Source organism: Onychomys torridus, chromosome 8 (genome assembly GCF_903995425.1).
Source record: "Onychomys torridus chromosome 8, mOncTor1.1, whole genome shotgun sequence".
Lineage (NCBI taxonomy): Eukaryota > Metazoa > Chordata > Mammalia > Rodentia > Cricetidae > Onychomys > Onychomys torridus.
Window position 1 is genome coordinate 46,701,475 of NC_050450.1, and position 26,827 is coordinate 46,728,301.

Genomic DNA, 26,827 nt, shown 5'->3' on the forward strand with positions numbered 1-26,827 from the left:
TAGAAAATTGGTACTCCATCTCCTCCAAGATCCAGCTGTAGTACTCTTGGGCATATACCCAAGGAAAGCTCATTCATACCACAAGGGCACTTGCTCATCTATGTTCATATCAGCATTGTTTGTAATAGCCAGTACCTGGAAACAACCTAGATGCCCTTCAACTGAAGAATGGATAAAGAAAATATGGTACATATACACAATGGAGTACTACTCAGCAGAGAAAAACAATGAAACCATGAGGTTTGCAGGTAAATGGATGGATCTAGAAAAAAATCATCCTGAGTGAGGTAACCCAGACTCAGAAGGACAAACATGGTATGTACTCACTCATAGTAGGATACTAGATGTAAAACAAAGATGACTAGACTTCTACACAACTCCAGGGAGGCTACCTAGAAAATGGGACCCTAGGAAAGACACAGGGATTGCCCAATGACAGAGAAATGGATGAGATCTACATGAACAACCTAGACGACAGTGGGAGTAATGGAGGGCAAGAGAGCTTATGGGAGCAGGAGATCCCAGCTGGATCAAGAACAGAAAGGGAGAACAAGGAATAACAGACCATGATAAATCAAGACCATATGAGAACAGGAAGAAGCAAAGTGCTAGAGAGGTCCCCAGAAATCCACAATGATACCTCCACTGTAGACTACTGGCAATGGTTGAGAGAAAGCCTGATCTGACCTAGTCTGGTGATCAGATGGCCAAACACCCTAACAGTTGTGCTGGAACTCTCATCCAATAACTGATGGAAGTGGATGCAGAGATCCTGGGCCAGGCCCCATGTGGAGCTCCACAAGTCCAATTGTCAAGAAAGAGGAGGGAGTGTAAGAGTGTGAATTGTTGATGCTAAGCTTGGAAAAGCACAGGGACAAATAGCCAAACAAATGGAAGCACATGAATTATGAACCAAAGGCTGTGGAGCTCCCAGCTGGAGCAGGCCCTCTGGATAAGTGAGACAATCGAATAGCTTGAACTGTTTGGGAGGCACCCAGGCAGTGGGACCCAGAGCTGTCCTTAGTGCATGAGCTGGCTGTTTGGAACCTTGGGCTTACACAGGGGCACTTTGTTCAGCCTGGAAGGAGGGGACTGGACCTGCCTGTACTGAATCCACCAGGTTTAAATGAATCCCCAGGGGAGTCTTGGCCCTGGAGGAGATGGGAATGGAGGGGAGGGGCTAGGTGGAAGGTAGGGGTGGCGGCGGCGGAATGGTGAGGACAGGGGAACATATGGCTGATGTGTAAAATTAAAACACAAATATAATAAATTTTTTAAAAATTACCATTTGCATTGTGAATTAGCATTTTCAAAAGTCAACGATTCAGTTATTATTTGTCTGGCTTCTGAATTTTCAAAAGTCAAAGATTCAGTTATTATTTGTCTGGCCTCTGAATTGGGTATCATTCTGTTTACAGCTGAAGTCAATCTTTGTAAAAAATCAGTGAAGCTTTCTTTTTGGCACTATGTATTTTTAGTAAATGACTCAGTTCTCTTTTCAACTTCTTCAATTCTGTCCCAAGCATTCAAAGCTACTGCATGGCATAGAGCCAGAGTATGGTCATCATATAGAAATTGTCTTTGTACATCAGCATCACCCTCTCCAAGAAGTTGCTTTGGGAAATTTAAAAACTTCTAACCCTAGTTTGTTATTCACTAGTTAGCTTCATCTTTCCACCAGGACCTCCACTGTAATTGATGATCAGATTCCAATACTGCTGTAACCATGTCTTCCCAGTCTTGTGGGATAATTGTGTTACTAGTTGATCACAAATTGAATATCTGCTTCACAAAAGGTGAAAGAATACCATATGAGACTACTGCTTCCTTAAATTTCCTCAAATCTAACATTTCCACAGGAAACAGTCAACTCTTACATAGTCTTCACAATACCCGTCTTTTGGCAGTTTTTCCCATAAGGTGACTAGATAAATTAAGGTTGTTTGTTTAATAACCTTAGGCTGTTCCTCTCTAATTTTATAATGTAATGGTGAGGTTGGTTCTTCTTTAAATTCCTCTATCTTTGTCTGAAAATCTCTATTATCTGTTTTAGTATGTTATCCTAAGGCTGGTAACTTATCAGTCAAAATGGCAATATATTCCCTAGTAATTTTTTTCTGAGGCCTGTATCTTAGCACTCATATTAGCCAACTTTTTAGGATAAAACAAGAATTATCAAAATGATAAATAACATCATGTTAATCCCAGCTAAGTTGATTATCTATTTAATTGTTTCATTTTAAAACCATCCATTGTTAAATCATACAGAGACCTAACTGCCTCCATCATAATAGTGTCTCCCATTGTTTAACACTGGAAAAAGCTCTCTTTTTGAAAACTAATTCTCCCCTTTAAGAATTTCCAATTGTCTCACCAAATCTGATGGTGTTGATGATGGTAAAGTGTGAGGGTGGCTGCTGTAGTGAGGCTGAGAAGATGGCTTAGCAGGTAAAGAGCTTGCTGCAAATCCATGAGGACCAGAAGTTCTGACTCTCAGCCCTTGTGCAAATGCATGATGGACACTTTCTGAGTTTCTTTTCCTGTTGCTGTATAGAATACGCTGACAAAAGAAACCTGTGGCAGAAAGGGTTTGCTTTGGCTCACAGTTTCAGAGTGGACAAATTCCATCACTGCAGGGACATCATGGTGGCCAGAGCATGAGGCTGGCCTGTCACACTGCATCAGCCTTCTGGAAAGAGTTCACATAGGAAGTGAGGCCAGGTTATCAAACCACATACCCTATCAGGGACATTTCACATTCAAACTACAACAGCATGGTGGCCCACCTGTAATCCTAGTGTCCAGGAGATAGAGACAGGGCCAAGAATAAGTTGGTTATTTAGACTAGCTTGATCATCAAGCTAAAGGTTCAAGTGAAAGATTGTACCTCAATATATGAGAGGAGAGCAACTGAGAAAGACTTTTGTCAAGTTCTAGACACCAAATGCAGAAGCACACCCCTAAACATGTGCCCACATATATGTGCACCTCAACACATGCACACACACACACACACACACACACACACACACACACACACACACACACACACACACACACACACACACACACACACACACACACACACACACACACACACACCAGAACTAAAAATTGATCCACCATGTGACCAGCTAATCCATTTCTCAGTATTACATGAAGGATTCCTAGTCAGTGCATCACACAGGTGAGTGCACAACATTGTCTACTAAGGTGCTGTTCACAAAGGTTAAGTAGTTAGGGGCCAACCTAGGTACCCAACAGAGGGATGGATAAAGCAAATGTGGTGGATACACAATGGGATTTTTATTTCAGCCATAAATAGGAACAAACTTATGTTACTTGCAGAACAAATGGATGGACTCAACTGGAGATACTCATATTCAGTGAATTAAGCCAGTTTCAGAAACACAAATATCACATGTTTTTAGTCATTTGTGTTCCCTTAATTGTATACAGATACATCAATCATGTGTGTATAGATGACACATATGTAGAAGTGAAATGGTCCAGGGAACAGAGGGGACTAACAGGGGGAGTGGTGTTATCAGCAGACACTATACACTTGTACAAATATTGTTAATTTCAAAAGAAAGAATATTGCTGAAATTTAATATTCTCTGTCTTGCTTTGGTTTTGTTTTTTGCAATAAAACCTTTCTGAGTATACCTGGAAGTTCCTATGTAGACCAGGCTGTCCTTAAACTCACACAGAGAATCACTTGCCTCTGCCTCCCGAGTACTGACATTAAAGCCAGGAACTACTACATCTGGACTTTCTAAGAAAATATTCTGAGCTCAATGCTAAATTGTTTTTGTGTGATTTTATATAACTGAGAAAATAACTCAAAAAGACCCTTGCCATAACACCACAGCGTATTGCACCACTGTACCATTCCTATAATTTCAGGTATTTATTTGAGACTTTTGATCTGTCTGTAATGATTATCCTTTTTAGGTTCTTTTCTGTGTCTTAATATTGATTTTTATTTCTTACGTTTATTTATAAAGTACTTCTCACATACACATATTAACTGTAGTTATTACATTTATGGTAATATATTTTCATAATTCCTTTTGCCCTTTCATTTTTAAAAGATTTCTTGAATGTTTGGTATTTTTATTTTATAATGACAAATATAGATTGATTTTCATTTTTTTGCTTTGGTCTTCTTCAGGAAATTTGAGTTTGAGTTTAAAGGTACATACTCCATTCCAATTTGGGAATTTAACTTGCATCTGAGACCACACACTAATACGATTTCGTGTTAGCTATTGAAATTATTGCAAGCTCATGTTAATTTAATTTTCACATTGAAATTCTAGTTAGCAAAACTCAAACCCTATAAAGCTTAGGTACACATGTAGAATCGACAGAAGCATATTCACAAGGAGCATATTTTTTATTTCAAAGCTACAGCAATTTAGATAGCATGCTGTATTTAATATTTTCAAACAGCACATAACTCTGTTCTTATTTATGGCTGAAAAAATTATATTGTGTATAGATCCAGTTTTCTAGATTATGCATTGCCCTGTGGCTCAACACCTAGGATGGGCCCATAATGTAGCTACTGTGACCAGGACTGTGATCAACATTGGTGCACACAAATCTCTGTGGTGTGATGACTTCAAAGCCTGCAGGTACATAGTAAGAAGTGGTCACATGGAAGATGTGTTTTAATTCTATTATTTGTGTATGTGCAATATATGCTTGTATATGTTGTGTATGTCTGTTTGCATAACTGTGGGTACACATGTATGTGTGGCTATATGTGTGCATGTTTTTCTGAGCATGTGTCTGACAGAAGTAAACAGCAGGTATCTTTCTCAGTGTTTGAGAAATTCCACAGATGGTATGAAACTGGGGCAATGAGAGATCTGAACTCTTCACCTAATCCAGCCTCCAGCCTATCTTAAACAGCCCAAAAGCTCCTGAGAAGCACTATTAGCATCACAAGACCTAGGCAGGGAACCAGGAGGAGCCAGAACACATGATGTTTCTAGATATCCAATTGAAGTCCTCTAGAATTTCTTGATAGACTTACACTAGTCTCTATCTACTGGACTATTTTGTCCTCCACAGTGAGACATGAGAGTGATGAACCCAGGATGGTGTGGCGGTAGAACTGATGGTATTTTCAGGTGAAGTTGTTAGCTGTAAGAAAGGAGAGGCTGTGGCTGCTTTAGGAAAGGAGCTGACATTTACTAACACTTCAGAAATGAGGTTTGAGATGGGTGGTGGAGGCACAGTGAGGCAGATCTCTGTCAGTTCGAGTCCAGCCTGGTCTAAAGAGTGAGGTCCAGGACAGGCACCAAAACTACACAGAGAAACCCTATCTCAAAAAAACAAAAAACAAAAACAAAAAGAAACAAACAAACAAAAAGCTAAAAACTTAAGGCAGATGGTGGTCACCCACGCCTTTATTCCCAGCACTTAGGAGGCAGAGGCAGGCAGATCTTTATGAGTTTGAGGCCAGCCTGGTCTACAGAGCGATACTCAGGAAGGGCACAAAGCTCCACCGAGAAACTCTGTCTTGAAAAAAACCAAAAAAAAAAAAAAAAGAAAAAAGAAAAAAAAGAAATAAGGTTTGCTTTGAGCAAAGACCTCGAGACAATGACTGGCTCTGGAGGTGGAGGTACTACAAAGGTACATCACTTTAAACACAGCATTTCCCTTTCTGATTGTGACCTAAAAAATTTAGTTATGCCACAATAGCCTATGGAATTCCTACTTTTCATGAATTTGGCTTCTTCTTTCTATCCTTATCCACAAAAATATTTGGTACATGGGGAAAAGACAGTTCCTTAAGGAAAGAAGTCAAAGTGTTACCATGTTGTTGTTGTCTGATTTCTTCTACAAGGTAGATTTATATTCATCTCCCAAATTCTCAATCGATGTAATATTAATGTAACAAAACAAATCAAAATATCATCTATATATAAGACTTACAAAAGTTTAGGAACTGAAGAACAATCTTTCTTGTAATTAGAACTAGCCACTCCCTATGAAATTACAGATAAGAAACCAGATAGGCCAAAAGAAAGCAGACTTATGAGAAATTAATTTATTTCAAGTATTCTAATTATCAAAGAAAATAATTCATAGAGTAGAAATAACTAAATGGAAGAGGAGAAACATATAGGAAGGCTGGTCAGAAGATGATTTTAGGTTTTGTCAATTAAGAAACCCATTTCTCTCATTTGCTACTTTTACTTTCATTACTATATTCTTGATAATTTAACGTCATGTATAACATTCCTGCAACATGTCACATGTAAATGTTGTGTCAGATACAGAGAGTGGGAAAAAAATCAGTCCTAGATCAGAATGGCTGCACCAGCTACCTCTCTCTCCTAAAGACTGCTGCCCTGATTGTCCTGAATCCTAGGAATGAGCTTCCTCACCACGGGTCATAAGAGAACACATGGCGTCTTCATGCACTGAATGTGAAGCTTGGTCAACAGGGGACAACACCACACTGAAATTTCCAGGTGACAAACCATACTTGTTAAAGATTAACAAATACAAAAACAAAAAACAAAAACAAACAGATCACAATGAACTCTTTTGTGAGGCCCACCACCCAGATCCCAAATAAATCATACAGAGAGGAATATTCTTAATTATAAAGGCCCAGCCTTAGCTTGGCTTGTTTCTTTTCAACTTTCCTTAACTTTAAATGATCTCATCTACCTTTTGCCTCTGGGCTTTTCTCATTCTCTTACTTGTGTAAATCTTACCTTATTCCTACTCCATGGCTGGCTGTGTAGCTGGATGACTGGCCCCTGAAGTCCTCTTCCCTCCTCTCTTGCTCCTTACTCTTCCTCCCAGATTTCTCCTTCTATACATTCCCTGTGCCTGGAGACACATGAATCCTTTATCCTGCCTCACTCTTGACCATTCAGCTCTTTATTAGAACAGAAGGTATTTTAGACAGGCACAGCAACACTGCTTCACAGAGTTAAACAAATATAACATAAACAGAACTAGCACACCTTAAAATAATATTCCCAAAACAAACAAACAAAAACAAAAATAAATTCTACAAGATTGGCCAATTGACTAATACTCCCATGGAGTTCTTACGGAGTGTTAGAACATGAAGGTACAAAGCCAAATGACCTCAAGTGTCTAAAGCACCCATAGGAGTCATTCATTGCAAGCTTCATTTTCTGAACCAGCATCCCTGTGCTTATCAGGTGAAATCTTCTGGAATGTATTGATTATCAGAATGGCTTACTGAAATTAGAAATTTTCCATGTCACCAGACAGCATCTGAGAATCATAGCACAGATTTTCCCACTTTGCTACAAACTGATCTTCTGATATGTCTACAAGTATAGTTGAAAAATGCCTTGAGTTATGACTTCTGACTTGTGTGTGCTTTGTAACTTTCCATGAAACTTCGGACCATGTCATTGGGAACTACCTGAGTCCATGTTCCTGGGCCATGGTCACTCACATTAGGTTCAAAGATAAGCTATACCTCATTCCCTTCAAGTGAGAGCTGTGTTTGGTTTTTGAAGCATACATGTACATTTACATGCTAATAGAGCTACACTGACAATTTGAAACACTCTGGGCCACTTGTACTTCCCAGATTTTAATTTCTTTGGAACACTATATTTATTATACCACACAAATGAGCTGAAGGATAAAACTGTATCTTGCTCTTTATTTTTATCACATTTGAAATACACATAAATTATAAGGAAAACACACAGAATTAATTCAATATGGCATTTATGTATATTCACTTCTAATTAACCACTCTTCTTCCAACTTATTCTATCTTTTATCAGTTGAACATCTCAGTACCATTTATTTCTCAATATGACATACCTTTGGAATGATAAAACTATTGTCTCACAAAATTAAAGAACTACTATCAACTCATAAAATGTAACATTGAAAGGATGCGAATGAAGATGTTAAATATATAAGAAGTATATCAATGAAGAAACTTTCAGAATAGAGAAAGAATTCTTCAAATGGGCTGGCTATACACTTAGACATGACAGATGAGGATTAACCTCAGCAGGAGACCTAAATCAACAGATATGCAGAGACAAAGAGAAGAAACTGTCCATTCCAAATTACTTACTATACTGTTTCTTGAAAGAAGGTTCCATACCCAACAGTTTCTTCAGGGCCTCTGTGACATTCTTATTCCTAAGACTGTAGATCAGTGGGTTCAACAGAGGGGTGAGTATTGTGTAAAACACAGACACCACCATGTCCTTCTCAGGGGTGTGGAAGGAGGCAGGGAGCATGTAGGTGTAGACAGCAGCACCATAGAAGAGCATGACCACAGTCATGTGGGAGGAGCAGGTGGCCAGGGCCTTCTTCCTGCCCTCTGCTGAGTTCATCCTGTGAACAGTGAGGAGGATGGATGAATAGGAGCTTGAAATGACTGTCACAGGGATGAGAAGCATGAGCACACAGCACAAGTACATGAGGGTCTCATAGAGCTGGGTGTCTGAGCAGGAGAGCTTTGTCACAGCAGGAACCTCACAGAAGAAGTGATGGATCTCATGGGATCCACAGAATGGGAAGGTCATGGTGACAGGAGTGAGCATGAAGCCATCCAGGGATCCCAGGAACCAACAGACAGACATCAGGAGGAGACACACTCTGCGGTTCATGAGGACAGGATAACGGAGTGGATGGCAGATGGCCACATAGCGGTCATAAGCCATGGCGGCCAAAAGGAAAAATTCTGAACCTGCTAGTGTCAGGTATAGGAACATCTGTATCCCACAGGCAGCAGCTGAGATCTTATGGCTCCCCAGGACCTGGTCCATGAGCATCTTGGGCACAGTGACAGAAATGTACATCATATCCATGAGGGACAACTGGCTGATGAAAAAGTACATGGGTGTGTGGAGGCGGGTGTCAGAGATTATCAGAAGGATCAGAAGGACATTCCCAGACAAGGCCATCAGGAAAACCAGAAATGTGACCACAGCAAGCAGAGCAGGGTGTTTGGATTGACTGAAGAATCCAACCAGGGTGAAATCTGACTGTTCAGTGTAGTTGCTCATCCAGGTGGTGATGTCCATGAGTGTCTCCTAGGCAACCAAGAATTGTTCGAATTAGTGGCTACTTACTGATATATGCACAAATCTAGTGTACTGAGAAAGTATTATAGATATGAGAATGATAAGCTATATATATTATGGCATTTATAAAAAGCAAGAATTCACACCTGTGTTTCTAGCCATTACAACTCAGACTTAAGTTACCATGGTTAGTGGCCATGATTTTTCGTGATGAAAAATACTGTCCTTTATCAAAAATTCTCGAAATTTTCTGGGTAATTATTTGCTACTAACAAAAAATTGTCAATCAGTGACAAAAACAAACAAAGAAAAAAATTGAAATCAAAAGGAAATAAGCAAACACATTATTAAGAAAGTTAATGAATAAAGTTATTCTTAGTCATTTTGAATTGGCTTTTAATATTAACACATTATGAGATATACTCTCCATTCTCATTCTTTGAATAATTTAAATTTTAAAATAATATGGTAAGAGATTGTTATTGAAAAATGCATAGTCTCCATTTAATATTGAAGTAGAAATTTCTTACATATGTATTTTGCTAGATAAATACTCTTTTAATATACACTCACATAAACATAGTCATACGGAAATATAGATAGAGTAATACATAGAACATGCTTGCTCATCTAATGCTGGTTAGACTGAGATAATGGGAAGTGTCACTCTTTTCTGGTCTCTGCCTCTCCAAGATCATTTCCTCACAGGGTCCACCATTGGCTCTAACTTCAGCAGGAGGCAGAGGACTCAGCAGTCACTGCTGGTTGCCAGGTTAGGCTGTGGCAACAGCATCTCTATGGACTGTCAGCCACTTCTTCATGGAGTCTGAGAAGTAGAGAGAAGACAGCCATGACATGTCCCTGATAGTCCCCCTGCTTCATGCTCACAGCCTGCCTCTATGTTTGATGCAAATGTGTGTGTGTGTGTGTGTGTGTGTGTGTGTGTGTGTGTGTGTGTGTGTTTAACACATATACCTTCATTGGTAAGTTAGAAAAAAATCTCAGTAAGAAGTGCTACAGTGAAGCTTTAGAAAGATTCTGGGTGTGGTAGTGAACTCCTTATAACCAGCACTAGGGAGGTAGAGGCATGTAAATCTCTCAGTTCAGTGGCAGCCTGGTCTACAAACCAAGTTCTGGACAGCCAGGGCTGCACAGAGAAATCCTGTCTCAAAACACCAAAAAGGAGAGATAAAAAGGCAGATTTTTTTCTTTCACATACAATAGAGAATAAATGAGAAAACAAACCTCTTGAAGAACAAACAGATTGTCTAGGGCCCAGCCTGTGCTGAGCATTCTCTCCTGCCGGGTCGACTCACCATCAGATGCAGCTGCAGCCTGGGTCATATGAGCCAAGGGGAAGTAGCTGGTTAAGTGCAGAAGGAACAGGAGGCAAGTGACATCAACGCTGGCTGGACCCTGCTCACCCCTGGATAAAGATTGTGTTAATAACTCCCCTGTGGGACTTTAAGGAAGAATGTAACTAAGTGAGCCAGGGATGGTGATAGAAATCTCTGCCACGGGCTCATTTACACTTCAGTTTTGTTAAAGTGGAATGTCAATAGCCTGAACTATCACCAACATAAAGAGTAATCTGGTCTAACATAAGTCAGTTATTGTGTGTTCAGGCCCTTGTTTACTATGCAGAAATCTATTCTCTCTCTCTCTCTCTCTCTCTCTCTCTCTCTCTCTCTCTCTCTCTCTCTGTGTGTGTGTGTGTGTGTGTGTGTGTTTCACTCTGTATGTGTGTGTTCATATAAACTTTCAGTAGATTTTGTGACATGTTATCATTATGCCCAGATAACGAGGACTCTCCAAAAGACCACCATAAATACTAAATACCATATGTAAAAGCAAAGGGCCTTTATTCAAGCTCAAGCTTCGTCTCTCCATCAGTCCAAAGCAGTGGTGACAGCAGAGAGCCCTGAGCCTGGGAGGAGCAGGGGTTGTAGGGTTTTTACCACAGTAGAGGTTGGGGTGAGGGGATTTCCAGGGTTCAGGACCCTGACTGGCTGACATTGGTCTAGGGGTGTCTTGACAAATGGGAATAGGTGTGTGCTGGGCTCAGGCATCTGGTGTTCTTATCTAACATTTGGAATGTTTGCAGTGTCAGGCATTTCCTCTTAGATGCTGACCCTCTGTGGGTGGGGCCAGTTTATGGCTTTTCCTAGATCTGGATGCTGCCTGCCAGTAAACTGAAACTCAGGCCTATTTTTTTAGCTGGTTTGTATTAAACCTGTCATGGCAGCTGTGTGGCTCAGCTACCCTGGGCCCCACAGTAATCTTTCATAGGTGTGGAATCCAAAGCTTGGGGTTCAGTCTCCCTTACTAGTGTGTGACAGACTGACCTGAGGCCCCATCCCTCATGGGCCATCTTGCCCTCTCCCATTCACATCATCAATGTGTACTGCTGTCAGTCAGAAGCCATGTTCATTGGAACTGCGTTCTTTTGAATTTTCAGTTCAGTTGGTTTTCTTTAAAGAGTGACCTGAAAATTATAGAATGATGTACAAATACAAATAGTTTAGATGAAAATGAGAATATTTATATTACTATCAGTAGGACAAGAGTCACACTTGAGAAAGTGACACTCTCCCTTAAACTGCACACATCTGTGAAGTGTAAACTGTGTAGTTGACAATGCACAACAGGGAAGAAGATGGATCCACCTCAGCACTCTTGATCCTGCAGCCAAATTGCTCTGTACTTGTTCTGAGTGCTGAAGGTTTCTGATCATGTTCTCATGTCATGATAGTGTTCCCATTCCATCCTCTGGTCACACAGTGTCCTCTGCTCATCAGGCCACACTCCTGAGCTCAGCCATTCAAAGTTCATGGGGCTTTAACCTGCAGATGGAGCAGGGTCTTGACTCCTTCCACACTTGGTTTGAGTGCAGGCCCTGAGTCGATTTGGCAGGGGAGGGGGAAGAAATGTGGTCTTTCCCTGTTCTCGCCTGTCTGGTCTGTCTGCATCAACTGTGAGTGACAGAGGCTGTGTGGGAATCCAGGATGTGTCCAGCACCCTAGGTAGCTGACGCATCACTGTTAGGACACCGATGTCTTAGGTGTGCATGGTGTCAGGGCATGGCCATCAGTAGATTAGAGAATCCAGCATCTAATGCACATCAAGGAGCACATGCAGCTACCAAAGCATCAACATTCCACCCCAATGTCACCTGCCTGCCCTACAGATCATCACTCATGTATTACCAAGGTCCTTTGTGAATTTCTCCAGCTTAAAATGTGAAGGCTTTGTAAAATCCTGGAAACTGATTCACAAGGACCTTTGTTGGAGAAAGGAAATAAAAATACCAGTGTCATCCAACAATCAAATCTTATATAATTAAAAAGTTCTGAATCTGGGGCTGAAGAGATGGCTTAGCAGTTGAGAGCACTAACTGCTCTTCCAGAGGTCCTGAGTTCAATTCCCAGCAACCACATGGTGGCTCACAACCATCTGTAATGAGATCTGGTGCCCTCTTCTGGCCTGTAGGAACACATGCAGACAGAATAATGAATAGATAATAGATAAATAAATCTTAAAAAAAAAAAGTTGTGAATCCATGACACACAGTGGATGTGTCATAGAATGCAATAAAAATGGAAAATAAGAGAATGGAAATAAGAGAAGCTTAGGCATAGTATGATCTGAGCACAAATATACAGAACTGACTGTTGTTCCTAGTCATGCCCTGGCAGTGGGAAACATGCCGTCCCTGTCTGTGCACCTCACCTGCCTCCTTCTGAAGAGAGTTTGCTAGGAAGTCTTTCTTCATTCATGTTCAAAATGTTGTAATGATCTCAGGGCTTTAGTGAGGCTCACAAGTGTCACATAGATGTATATCATGTGTGGGTTCAGGTGGGTCCATGGAAAGAAGTCAGAGACAGATGAAATTTTAGCCATTTCCTTCTGCAGTGTGATCAGACTCTGACTAACTGATTATGTTGGTTAGTAAAGGACTTGTTTGTTTGTTTTTCTGTGTAATATCCACCTTTACGTGCCTTATTTTTTATATTAGCTTTACTATCTTTTTAAAAGAGATTTTCTATTCATTTTACATACCAATCACAGATTCCGATGTCCTCCCTCCCTCGAGACTTCCCCTCCATCCTTACCCATTCCCACCTCCTCCAAGGCAAGGTCTCTCATGGGGAGTCAACAGAGTCTGGTATGTTCAGTTGAGGCAGGTCCAACCCCCTCCTCCTTGCATCAAGGCTGCACACATTGTCTCACCATAGGCACTAGGCTCCAAACTGCCGGCTCACGCACTAGGGGCAGGTTCTGATCCCACTGCCTGGGGGCCCTCTAAACAGTTCAAGCTAAACAACTATCTCACTGATCTAGAAGGCCTAGTTCAGTACCATGGGGGCTCCTCAGCTATTGGTGCACAGTTCATGCATTTCCACTAGTTTAGCTAGTTGTCTCTGTGCTTTTTCTCATCATAGTCTCTATGACCCTTGCTCATAGAATCCCTTCTCTCTCTCTCTCCCTCTCTCTCTTTCTCTCTCTCTCTCTCTCTCTCTTTCATCGATTGGACTCCTGGAGCTCAGCCTGGGACCGGGCCATGGATCTCTGCATCTGCTTCCATCAGTCACTGGATGAGGGCTCTATGATGAGTTAGAGTATTCAGCTATCTGATTACCAGAGTAGGCCCATTTGGGGACCCTCTTTACTATTGCCAGTAGTCTATGGTGGGTCATCCTTGTGGATTCCTGGGAACTTCCCTAGCTCTCTGTTTCTCCCTATTCCCATGGTGTCTTCATTTATCATGGTATCCCATTCCTTGCTCTCCCACTCTGTCCCTGATCCAGCTCGAACCTCCCATTCCCCTATGTTCTCCTCCCCAGTCCCTTGCCCTCTATTACCCCCCTCCTCCACTCCCAGTTTGCTCATGTAGATCTCATCTATTTCTCCATAACTGGGCAATCCATGAATCCTTCCTAGAGTCCTCCTTACTAGTTAGCCTCCCTGGAGCTGTGGGTTGTAGTCTGATTATCCTTTGCTTTACATCTAGTATTCACTTATGTGAATGTTTATACTATGTTTGTCCTTCTGAGTCTGGGTTACCTCACTCAGGATGATATTTTCTAGTTCCATCCATTTGCCTGCAAATTTCATGATGTCATTGTTTTTCTATGCTGAGTAGTACTCCATTGTGTATATGTGCCACATTTTCTTTATCCATTCTTCAGTTGAGGGCCATCTAGGTTGTTTCCAGGTTCTGGCTATTATAAATAATGCTGCTATGAACATGATTGAGCATGTGTCCTTGTGGTATGATTGAGCACTCCTTGGGTATATGCCCAAGAGTGGTATAGCTGGGTCTTGAGGAAGATTGATTACCAATATTCTGAGAAAACGCCATACTGATTTTCAGAGTGGCTGCACAAGTTTGCACTTCTACCAACAGTGGAGGAGTGTTCCCCTTGCTCCATATCCTCTCCAGTATAAGCTGTCATCAGTGTTTTTGATCTTAGCTGTTCTGAGAGGTGTAAGATGGTATCAGAGTCATTTTGATTTGTATTTCCCTGATGACTAAGGATGTGGAGCAATTCCTTAAATGTCTTTCAGCAATTTGAGATTCTTCTGTTGAGAATTCTCTGTTTAGCTCTGTAGCCCATTTTTAAATCAGATTGTTAGGTATTTTGATGTCTAGTTTCTTGAGTTCTTTATATATTTTGGATATCAGCCCTCTGTCAGATGTGGGGTTGGTGAAGGTTTTTTTCTCATTCTTTAGGCTGTCATTTGTCTTATTGACTGTGCCCTTTGTCCTACAAACTTCTCAGTTTCAACAGGTCCCATTTATTAATTGTTGCTCTCAGTGTCTGTGCTACTGGTATTGTATTCAGGAAGTGATCTCTGGTGCCAATGCATTCAAGACTACTTCTTACTTTCTCTTCTATCAGGTTCAGTGTAACTGGACTTATGTTGAGGTCTTTGATTCACTTGGACTTGAGTTTTGTGCATGGCGAGAGATGCAGATTTGCAATCTTCTGCATGTTGACGTCCAGTTATGCTAGCACCATTTGTTGAAGATGCTTTCTTTTTTCCATGGTACAGTTTTGGCTTCTTTGTCAAAAATCAGATGTTCATATGTGTGTGGATTAAGGTCAGTGTCTTCAATTTGATTCCATTGGTCCACATGTTGGTTTTTGTGCCAGTACCAAACTGTTTTTATTACTGTAGCTCTATAGTAGATCTTGAAGTCAGGGATAGTAATGCCTCTAGAGGTTGATTTTTGTAAGGATTCTTTTGACTATCCTGTTTGTGTTTTTTTTTTTTTTCTCCATATGAAGTTCAGTATTGTTCTTTCCAAGTCTGTGAAGAATTGTGTTGGGATTCTGATGGTAATTGTATTGAATCTGTAGTTTGCTTTTGATAAGATTGCCATTTTTACTATGTTAATCCTACCATGAGCATGGTAGACCTTTCCATTTTCTGATATCTTCTTCAATTTCTTTCTTCAGAGACTTAAAGTTCTTATCAAACAGGTCCTTCACTTGCTTAGTTAGAGTTACCCCAAGGTATTTTATATTATTTGTGGCTATTGTAAATGGTGATGTTGCTCTGATTTCTTTTTCAGCCATTTTATCATTTGTATATAGGAGGGCTACTGATTTTTTTGAGTTAATCTTGTATCTAGCCACATTACTGAAGGAGTTTATCAGCTGTACAATTTCCCTGGTGGAATTTTTGGGGTAATTTATGTACACTATCATATTGTCTGTAAATAGTGAAAGTTTGACTTCTTCCATTTCAATTTCTATCCCATTGATCGCCTTCTGCTGTCTCATTGCTCTTATCTAGAACTTCAAGTACTATATTGCATAAATATGGGGAGAGTGGACAGCATTGTCTAGTTCCTGATTTTATTGGAATCACTTTGAGTTTCTCTCCATTTAATTTGATGTTGGCTGTTGGTTTGCTGTAAATTACCTTTATTATGTTTAGGTATGTTCCCTGTATTCCTGATCTCTCTAGAAACTTTATCATGAGAGATGTTGGATTTTGTCAAAGGCTTTTTCAACATCTAATGAGATGATCATGAGTTTTTTTCCTTTCAGTTTGTTTATATGGTGTATTACATTGACAGACTTTCATATGTTCAACCAACCTTGCATCTCTGGGATGAAGCCTACTTGGTCATGGTGGATAATTTTTTGATGTGTTCTTGGATCCGGTTTGCCAATATTATATTGAGCATTTTTGCATCAGTGTTTATGAGGGAGATTGGTCTGTAATTCTCTTTCTTTGTTGCATCTTTGTTTAGCTTGGGATTCAGGGTAACTGTAGCCTCATAAAGAGTTTGGTAATGTTCCTTCTGTTTCTATTGTGTGGAACAATTTGAAGACTATTGAAATTAGCTCTTTAAAATCTGGTAGAATTCTGCGCTGAAACCATCTGGTCCTGTTTTGTTTGTTTGTTTGTTTGGTTGGTTTGGTTTGGAGACTTTTAGTGACTCTTTCTATTTCCTTAGGGGCTATTGGTCTATTTAAATAGTTCATCTGGTCTTGATTTAACCTTGGTATATTGTACCTCTCCAGAAAATTGTCCATTTCTTTCAGATTTTCCAATTTTGTGGAGTACAGGTTTTTGAAGTATGACCTGATGATTCTCTGGATTTCCTCATTTTCTGTTGTTATATCTCCATTTTCATTTCTGATTTTGTTGATTTGGATGCTCTCTCTATCTGCCTTTTGGTTAATTTAGATAAGGGCTTGTCTATCTTGTTGATTTTTCGAAAGAACCAACTCTTTGTTTCATTGATTCTTTGTATTGTTCTTTTTGTTTCTATTTTATTAATTTCAGCCCTCAATTTGATTATTTCCTGATGTCAATTCCTCCTGGGTGAGTTTGTTTCTATTTGTTCTAGAGCTTTAAGGTGTGCTGTTAAGTTACTAGTGTAAGATTTTTCTATCTTCTTTATGTGTGCATTTAGTGCCATGAATTTTCCTCTTAGTACCGATTTCATAGTGTCCCATAAGTTTGGGTATGTTGCACTTTCATATTCATTGAATTTCAGGAAATATTTAATTTTTTTCTTTATTTTTTCCTTGACCCATTGGTGATTCAGTTAGGCATTATTCAGTTTCCATGAGATTGTAGGTTTTCTGTAATTTTTTTTGTTGTTGAAATCTAACTTTAAACCATGGTGGTCTGATAAAATACAGGAGGTTATTCAATTTTTTTGTATCTGGCCTTCAAGTCTCCATTGAGAAGTCAGGTGTTATTCTGATGGGTCTGTCTTTATATGTTACTTGGCCTTTTTCCTTTACAGCTATTAATATTTTTTCTTTATTCTGTAAGTTTAGTGGTTTGATGATTATGTGGTGAGGGGACTTTTTTTTTTGGATCCAGGTTATTTGGTGTGCTGTAAGTTTCTTGTACCTTCATAGGCATTTCCTTCTTTAGGTTGGGAAAGTTTTCTTCTATGGTTTTGTTGAGTATATTTTCTGTCCCTTTGAGTTGGTATTTTTCTCATTCTTCTATTCCTAGTATTCTTAGGTTTGGTCTTTTCATGGTATCCCAAATTTCCTGGATGTTTTGTGCTATGACTTTGTTGGCTTTAGTGTTTTCGTTGACTGATGAATCTATTTCATCTATTGTATCTTCAATGCCAGAGAATTCTTTCTTCCATGTCTTGCATTCTGTTGGTGATTCTTGCATCTGTAGTTCCTCTTTATTTACTCAGATTTTCCATTTCTAGCATTTCCTCTGTTTGTGTCTTCTTTATTGCCTCTATTTCAGTTTTCAAATCTTGGACTGTTTCTTTCACCTGTTTAATTTCTTTTTCTTGACTTTCTTTAAGGGGTTTATTGATTTCTTCCAATCTGTTTTTGTCTTTTCTTCAAATTCTTTAAGGGAAATTTACATTTCCTCTTTAAATGCCTCTATGTTTTTCTTAAAGTCATTTTAAGGTCGATTTCTTCTGCTTCTTCTGATTTGTGTTGTTCAGGTATTGCTGATGTAGCAACACTAAGTTCTGATGGTGCCATACTGGTCTTTATGTTGTTGAATGTATTTTTGCACTGGTGTCTACTCAACCCTTCCTCCACTCTGTGCAAGTGCTGTCTGTGTCTGAGGGAGCCTCTCTGTTCTGATTGATATTCTTGATCTAACGGGAGCTCTTGGTCTAATCTGGGCTCTTGGTCCAATTGGTACTGGTGGATTCTCTGTCCCGGGGATCAGATCTTAGTCTGATGGGCACCAGTGGGCTCTGTCTCAAGGAGCAGCTATTCCTAATCAGTGCAGGGTAGTTCCTGTTTTCTTGGTGAGGGAGTGGGGGAAGAGGCAGCTGGCTGGTCCCTGGAGCTCCAATGGCTTTGGGGGAGGGACACAGAATGTGCCCCTGGGGCCTAGGGGCTAGGGACCTGGTCTGCCCATTCCTAAGATGGTGTCTTACCTGTTCACAGTTGATGCAGGGTGGGTTTATGTCTCCAGTGGTCACTAGTTCCACATGGGGCTGTTTTCTTTGTGAGGGGGTGGGAGGAGAGGCAGCTGGCAAGTCCCTAGGGCTTCAGTGGCTTGGGAGAGGGGCACAGAATGTGCCCCTGGGGCCTAGGTGTAAGAATGATAAGTGGCACTGCTTACCAGAACTGGTTAAGCACATGGAAAGGTCATGACAAAACCCAGTATTAGTATCAGAGCTTTGTTAGGAGGAAGAGGGGTGTGGTGGGGGAATAAGAGAACCAGTCCCGGGGAAGGAACACGTGCAGAGAGAGAGAAAGATGGTGGGGGAAGAGAGAACAGAATAGAGAGAGGGGGTGGGGTCTGAGTCACAGCTCTTTAAGGTGTAGGTGGGCTTATGGAGCTACACCACACATGTGCAGATTGCAGGACCACACCTTGTGTACATAATCAGCAGCACACACTGATGACATAAGAAGCAATACCCCTTGTCTAGCTCCTGAACTGCGCATGGGCAGTCATGCAGCTAGAGCTCAGCAGAATCCAAACACTAGGGGCTAGGGACCTGGTCTGACTGGTCCAGAGAAGTGGTGTTATCTATTCCCAGTTAGTGCAGGGTGGGCATATGACTCTGGTGGACACAGGTGTCACAGGGGGCTTTTTTCTTGATGAGGGAGCAGAGGAAGAGGCAGCTGTCTGGTCCCTGGGGCTCCAATGTCTTGGGGGAGATTGCACCCCAGTGGCCTAGGGGATAGAAACCTGGTCTGCCCAGTCCAGAGATTGGGTCTTACCTGTTCCAGTTAGTGCAGGGGGGCTTATGACTGGTTTTCACTGGTGTCTCAGGAGGTTGTTTCTTGGCCAGGGTGCAGGAGCAACTTGAATTTCTTGACGGACTTAGAATAGCCTCCATCTACTGGACCCTCTTGTCCTCCACAGTGAGACATAAGAGGGATGAACCCAGGATGGTGTGGCTGTGGAAGTGATGGTATTTTCAGGTGAAGCTGTTAGCTGTAAGAAAGGAACAGTAGTGGCTGCTTCAGGAAAGGAGCTGACATGTACTAACCCTTCAGAAATGAGATTTGCTTTGAGAAAAGACTTCAAGACAATGACTGGTTCTGGAGGTGGAAGTATTACAAAGGAACAGAACATCACTTTAAACACAGCATTTCCCTTTCTGGTTGTGACCTAAATGATTGAGATCTGTCCACAATAACCTATAGAATTCCAGCTTCCCATGAATTTGTCTTCTTTCTATCCTTATCCCCAATAATATTTGGTACATGGGGAAAAGACAGTTCCTTTAGGAAAGGAGTGAAAATGATACCATGTAGTTGTCTGATTTCTTCTACAAGGTGGTTTCATATTTATCTCCCAAATACTCAATCTGATGTAATATTAATGCAACAAGGGGGGCTCCTGTGGTCCCGCGTGGCAGGATGACCCAGTCGGTGGTCTGGTCGTACAGGTCAGGCAGTGCAGAAACCAGATTGGCTGCTGCTTCTGGGACCTGGTGCTGAGGGAGCATGCCGCAGTCAACCAGAAAGGAATTTATGACGATGTACTAAGCACCTTCTTCAGGAATGTGGATACCAGCGTGGTTGGTGATGGCCGCAGTATTTCCAAAGGAAGAATATCTTCTTTAAAAGCACGAGCTGTTTTGATTGACATGGAAGAAGGAGTAGTGAATGAAATTCTCCAAGGACCCCTGAGAGATGTGTTTGATAGCAAGCAGCTCATCACGGATATTTCTGGCTCGGGAAATAATTGGGCTGTGGGTCACAGAGTGTTTGGCAGTCTTTCCCGGGAACAGGTGCTGGAGAAGCTCCGGAAGTCATCAGGGCACTGTGACAGCCTGCGGTGCTTCTTCATCGTACATTCCATGGGGGAGGAACAGGATCTGAACTTGGCACGTTTCTGTTAAAGGTGCTTGAAGATGAGTTCCCCAGAAGTGTACAGATTTGTGACAGTGCTTTTTCCTTCCAGCAAGGATGATGTCATCACCTCACCTTACAACAGCATGCTGGCCATGAAGGAGCTGAATGAGCCCACAGACTGTGTGCTGCCCATCGACAACCAATCTTTATTTGACATCATTAGCAAAATTGATCTTGTGGTAAATTCTGGAAAGTTGGGAACAGATGTGAAGCCTAAGAGTCTAGTTACTTCAAACATGGGGGCTGTTAAAAAGGGCCACACGAAGCCTTTTGATGCAATGAACAACATTGTGGCCAATCTGCTCCTCAGCCTGACAAGCTCTGCGAGATTTGAGGGATCCCTTAGTATGAACTTGAATGAGATCAGCATGAACTTGGTTCTTTCCCTCAATTTCATTATCTTGTCTCAAGCCTTCTACCTCTGTACACACTGGCAGATGTTAACATTCCCCCTCGAAGACTGGACCAGATGTTTTCAGATGCCTTTAGTAAAGATCACCAACTCATTCAAGCAGACCCCAGACATTGTCTCTACCTTGCCTGTGCCCTCATCGTTAGAGGACATGTACAAATTTCAGATCTTTGCAGAAATATTGAAAGATTAAAACCTGCTCTGCAATTTGTCTCCTGGAATCAAGAAGGCTGGAAGACTACCCTGTGTTCAGTACCGCCCGTGGGTCACTCCCACTCATTAGCTTTAGCAAACAACACATGTGTGAAGCCTACATTCATGGAACTTAGAGAAAGATTCATGAGGCCCTATAGGAAAAAGGCTCACCTGCATCACTATCTGCACGTTGACGGGATGGAGGAAGGTGCTTTTGCAGATGCTCTATCCTCTCTGTCAGCGCTCATACAGGAGTATAATGAACTGGATGCCACAAAGGGCATGCCTGTGCAGGATGTGCTGAGGCTAAGTAAAGCTTTGTGAAAGAAGAAGCTAAAAATGCATTGTTACTTTGTTCTGATTCACACTGGTGTTTGTCCCCTTTCTCTTTCAGCATTTTCTGTGATTCAGAAAGCCTAATTTGTTTTTCACAGTATCAGGAAGTATTTTCTCTAAAACAATGGTTTCTATTTTATTATAATTTTTATACCAGTGTGTGGGATCACTTCTAGCAATTTGTTGAAATTAAGATAGAGCCTGGCATGGTGGTACGCACACATAATCCCAGTGTGTCTGACATGCAGGAAGACTGCGTGTTCAGGGCCAGCCTGGGCTACACAGTGAGAGCCGCTGTCCAGTGGAAGAGTGGTTCCCTTTGCTTTACTCAGGCTTCCTCTGCACACTGTGGACGCCTCAGCAAAGACTGTGCATATCTTCTTATATTCATGCTTTATGTTCTCATACTCGGTTTAAGTGCTGGAAAAGGAGGTCCTAGGAATGTGATGTCTGGACTTTGGGGGGTAGTGTTTATTAAAACTGATAAGACTGCTTTGCTTTTTGAGTAATAATATGTTTGTATTCAAGAGAATCACAACTTACACATCCAGTCACTTTTAAAATGAAAAATTTAAAGGCAAATGTTTATCACATTTGCACACCGAGCAGAACATGCTAGGCTTGCTGTCGTCATCTGAATTTGGTAGTAAATGGTCTTTATCGAAAGAAATTATTCCAGTCTCCATAATCTTTGGAATCCTTTAATACTGTTTTTAGTTACAATTTATATTTCTGATCCATTGGTTGGTTTAATCCTTCAAGGAAATAATTTTGGGGGAAAAATTCAAGAATTAATCTATTTTATCTTTTGTTTATTAATATTTTATGTTTCTTTTGCTAAATAAGTGTTCTAATTTTGGTTTTAAATTGGTAGTTTAGTTTTTTATAGTATTTGGTATAAAAATTGCAATATTATAGTTATTAACAGTAGTCATAGACATTCCATTTTCTCCTTCCTAGAAGAATCTTAACTGATATTCAAAATGTGGCAATGAAGACTATAGATACATTTACAGGATCGTCTTTCAGAATCTACCCAGGTAGCGGTGGCACGAACCTTTAATACCTTTAATGAGCCAGGCAGATCTCTGTGAGTTCAAGGCCAGCCTGGTCTACAGAGTGAGATCCAGGACAGGCACCAAGACTACACAGAGAAACCATGTCTTGGAAAACCAAAAAAAAATCTTGCTTTCCCTCTAATTATCATATGAAGGGATCTGATAGACTACATTGCTAAGTACAGGATAAAATTTAAATCATGTCTTTCTATATCTATAGAAAATATTTTCTTATAAATTGGGTTTTCCCCATTATAATGTGAAATCCTTATATGGTATCATCTATGTGTATATTACATAATTATAGGGATATACTCAAGAAATGAGTTGTATTTAAAAATTTTTAGGCATTCATTTTTGTTTTATTAGAATATTTTTTAGAAACTTCTGATGTCACAAATATAGCAACTGAAGAATGACTCATGGTTCTTTCTGTTTTAAATCTATTAAATAAAATCTTCAACCTTAAAGAAATATTAATGTAACAAAACAAATCAAAAGGGCCTATAAATAAGAGTTACATTTAGAAACTGAAGGCAATCTTTCTTAAAATTAGAACTAGCAACTCCCTACGAAATTACAGCTATGAAACCAGACAGGCCAAAAGAAAGCAGAGTTATAGGTAATTAAATTATTTCAAGTATTCTAATCATCAAAAAAAATGATTCATAGAGTACAAATAGCTAAATGGCAGAGAGGAAGCATTCAGGAAGCCTGGTTGAAAGATGATTTTAGTTTTCAATATTTAGAAACCCATCCTCTCATTTGCTATTTTTACTTTATTTACTGTATTCTTGATATTTTAATTTCAGGTATAATATTCCGACAACCTGTTGTGTCTCATGTAAATGCTATATCAGATACAAAGAGTGGGACCAAATCAGTCCCAGATAAGAATGGCTTAGGCAGCTACCTCTCTGTCCTAAAGACTGATGCCCTGAATGTCCTTACTCCTAAGAATGAGCTTCCTCACCACAGGTCATAAGAGAACACCTGGACTATTCATGCACTGAATGTTAAGTTTGGTCAACAGGGGACACCATACTGAAGTTCCCAGAGGACAAAGCCATAGACATGTTAAGATTAACAAAACCAAACCAAAAAAAAAAAAACCCAAACAAATACAATCCATTCTTTTGTAGGGCCCACTGCCCAGCTCCCAAATAATAACACAAAGAGTCATATTCTTAATTATAAATATCCAGCCTTAACTTGGCTTGTTTCTTTCCAATTTTCCTTAACGTTAAATTATCCCATCTACCTTTTGCCTCTGGGCTTTTCCCATTCACTTACTTCTGTAAATCTTACCCTTATTCTTATTCTGTGGCTGGCTGTGTAGCTGGGTGGCAGGCCCCTGAGGTCCTCTTCCTTCCTCTCTTGCTCCTTCCTCTTTCTCCCAGATTTCTCCTTCTATGCATTCTCTCTGCCTGCCAGGCCCTCCCTTGTATCCTTTTTCCTGCCTCATTCTTGTCCATTCTGCTCTTTATTAGACCAGCAGGTGTTTTAGGACAGGCACAGCAACACAGCTTCACAGAGTTAAACAAATATAACAAACAGAACTAGCACACCTTAAAATAATATTCCCCAAACAAACAAATAAAAACAAAAATAAATTCTGCAAGATTTACCAACTTATTAGAACTCCATTGGAGTTCTAATGAAGTGTTAGAACATGAAGATACAAAGCCAAATGACCCCAAGTGTCTAGAGCACCCATCTAAGTCATTCATTGCTAGCTTCAGTTTCTGAGTCAGAATCCCTGTGAATGTTCTGTGAATGAGCCAGGTGAATTCTTCTGGAATGTATTGATTACCAGAATGGCTTACTCAAATTAGGATCTTTCCATGTCACCAGACAGCATCTGAGAATCATAGCACAGATTTTCCCTCTTTGCTACAACCTGAACCCCTGATTTTGCTACAATCGTCGTTGAAAAATGCCTTGAATTATGACTCATGACTTGTGTATGCTTTGTAACTTTCCATGAAATTTTGGACCATGTAATTGGGGACTACCTGAGTCCATGTTCCTGGGCCATGGTCACTCACATTAGGCTCAAGGATAAGCTATACCTCATTCCCTTGAAGTGAGAGCTGTGTTTGGTTTTTGAAGCAAACATGAGTACATTTACATGCTAATACAGCTTCGCTGACAATTTGAAACACTCTGGGCCACTTGTACTTCCCAGATTTTAATTTCTTTGGAACACTATATTTATTATACCACACAAATGAGCTGAAGGATAAAACTGTATCTTGTTCTTTATTTTTATTGTATTTGAAATACACATAAATTATCAAGAAAACGAGCAGAATTTATTCAATATGCCATTTATCTCCATTTGCTTCTTGTTAACTACACTTCTTCCAACTTATTCTTTTATCAGTTGAATATCTCAGGACCATTTATTTCTCATTATGGAATGATAAGACTATTGTCGCAAAAAATTAAACAGCCTCTATCAATTCATACAATGTAACATTGAAAGGATGCAAATGAACATGCTGAATATACAAGAAGTATATCAATGAAGAAATTTTCAGAATAGAGAAAGAATTCTTCAAATGGGCTGACTGTGCAATGAAACATGATGGATGAGGTATAACATCAGCATGAGACCTAGATCAAGAGATGTGCCAAGACAAGGAGAGAAACTGTCCACTCCAAATTACTTACTTTATTGTTTGTTGAAAACGGGTTCCACACCCAAGAGTTTCTTCAGGGCCTCTGTGACATTCTTATTCCTAAGACTGTAGATTAGGGGGTTCAGCAGAGGGGTGATTATTGTGTAAAACACAGACACCACAATGTCCTTCTCAGGGGTGTGGAAGGAGGCAGGGAGCATGTAGGTGTAGACAGCAGCACCATAGAAGAGGATGACCACAGTCATGTGGGAGGAGCAGGTGACCAGGGCCTTCTTCCTGCCCTCTGCTGAGTTCATCCTGATAACTGTGAGAAGGATGGATGAATAGGAGCTTGAAATGACTACCACAGGGATGAGAAGCATGAGCACACAGCACAGGTACATGAGGGTCTCATAGAGCCAGGTGTCTGAGCAGGAGAGCTTTGTCACAGCGGGGATCTCACAGAAGAAGTGATGGATCTCATGGGATCCACAGAATGGGAAGGTCATGGTAACAGGAGTGAGCATGAAGCCATCCAGGGATCCCAGGAACCAACAGAGAGACATCAGGAGGAGACACACTCTGCGGTTCATGAGGACAGGATAACGGAGTGGATGACAGATGGCCACATAGCGGTCATAAGCCATGGCGGCCAAAAGGGAAAATTCTGAACCTACTAGTGTCACATAGAGAAACATCTGTAGCCCACAGGCAGCAGCTGAGATCTTGTGGCTCCCCAGGACCTGGTCCATGAGCATCTTGGGCACAGTGACAGAAATGTACATCATGTCCATGAGGGACAACTGGCTGATGAAAAAGTACATGGGTGTGTGGAGACGGCTGTCAGAGTGTATCAGAAGGATCAAGAGGGCATTCGCAGACAAGGCCATCAGGAAAATCACAAATATGACCACAGCAAGGAGGGCAGGGTGTTTGGATTGACTGAAGAATCCCACTAGGGTGAAATCTGACTGTCTGGTGTAGTTGCTCATCCAGATAATGATGTCCATGGGTGTCTCCTAGGCAACCAAGAATTGTTTGGAATTAGTGGCTGCTTACTGATATATTCACAAGCCTAGTGTACTGAGAAAGTGCCCTCGGCCTATAGATATGAGAATGATAAGCTACATATATTAAGTCATTTTGAAAAGCAGGAATTCACACCTGTGTTTATAGCCATTACAACTCAGATGAAAGCTACCATGGTTCATGGTCATGATTTTTCCTGATGAAAAATACTGTCCTATATCAAAAAGTTCTTGAAAATTTCAGAGTAATTTTTTTGCTACTAACAAAAATAGTGAATCACCAACCAAACATACCAAAGGGAAAAAAAACCAATTAAAAGCCAATGCAAATAAGCAAACACATTATTAAGAAAGTTAATGAATAAAGTTATTCTTAAGAATCATTTTGAATTTCCTTTTAATATTAACAAATTATGAGATGCACTCCCCATTTTCATATTCATTGAATAATGTGGGTTTTGAAAGAATATAGTAGGAGATCATAATTGAAAAAGGCATATTCTCTATTTAATATTAAATTAGAAATTTCTTACATATGTTTGTTTTGCTAGATAAATGCTCTTTCAGTATATATTCACATAAACATAGTCATATGAAAATATGGATACAGCAATACATAGAACATGCTTGCTCATCTAATGCTGGTTGGACTGAGATAATAAGTCTCACCCTTTCCTAGTCTCTGCTTCTCCAAATTCATCTCCTCACATCACTTCTAAACTTCAGCAGGAGGCAGAGGATTTAGCAATCACTGCTGGTTGCCAGGCTAG

At 40.4% G+C, this 26,827-nt stretch overlaps 2 protein-coding genes and 1 pseudogene across 2 annotated transcripts; 1 reads left to right on the forward strand and 2 right to left on the reverse strand.

The window, feature by feature from the left end:
• Window positions 1–8,016: 8,016 nt before the first annotated feature.
• Window positions 8,017–10,392, reverse strand: LOC118589814 (olfactory receptor 2T29-like). Its single transcript, XM_036197421.1, has 2 exons — window positions 10,382–10,392; window positions 8,017–9,074 (listed from the first exon to the last, which is right to left on the reverse strand). Exons 1-2 carry the CDS (start codon window positions 10,382–10,384, stop codon window positions 8,100–8,102), a joined length of 978 nt encoding a protein of 325 aa, XP_036053314.1. The 5' UTR covers window positions 10,385–10,392; the 3' UTR covers window positions 8,017–8,099.
• A 9,590-nt stretch (window positions 10,393–19,982) lies between these two features.
• LOC118590382 lies at window positions 19,983–21,335 on the forward strand (annotated as a pseudogene).
• Window positions 21,336–25,082: 3,747 nt separating this feature from the next.
• LOC118589898 (olfactory receptor 2T4-like) lies at window positions 25,083–26,039 on the reverse strand. Its single transcript, XM_036197585.1, has one exon. The coding sequence runs from the start codon at window positions 26,037–26,039 to the stop codon at window positions 25,083–25,085; it is 957 nt and encodes a 318-aa protein (XP_036053478.1).
• Window positions 26,040–26,827: the final 788 nt, after the last annotated feature.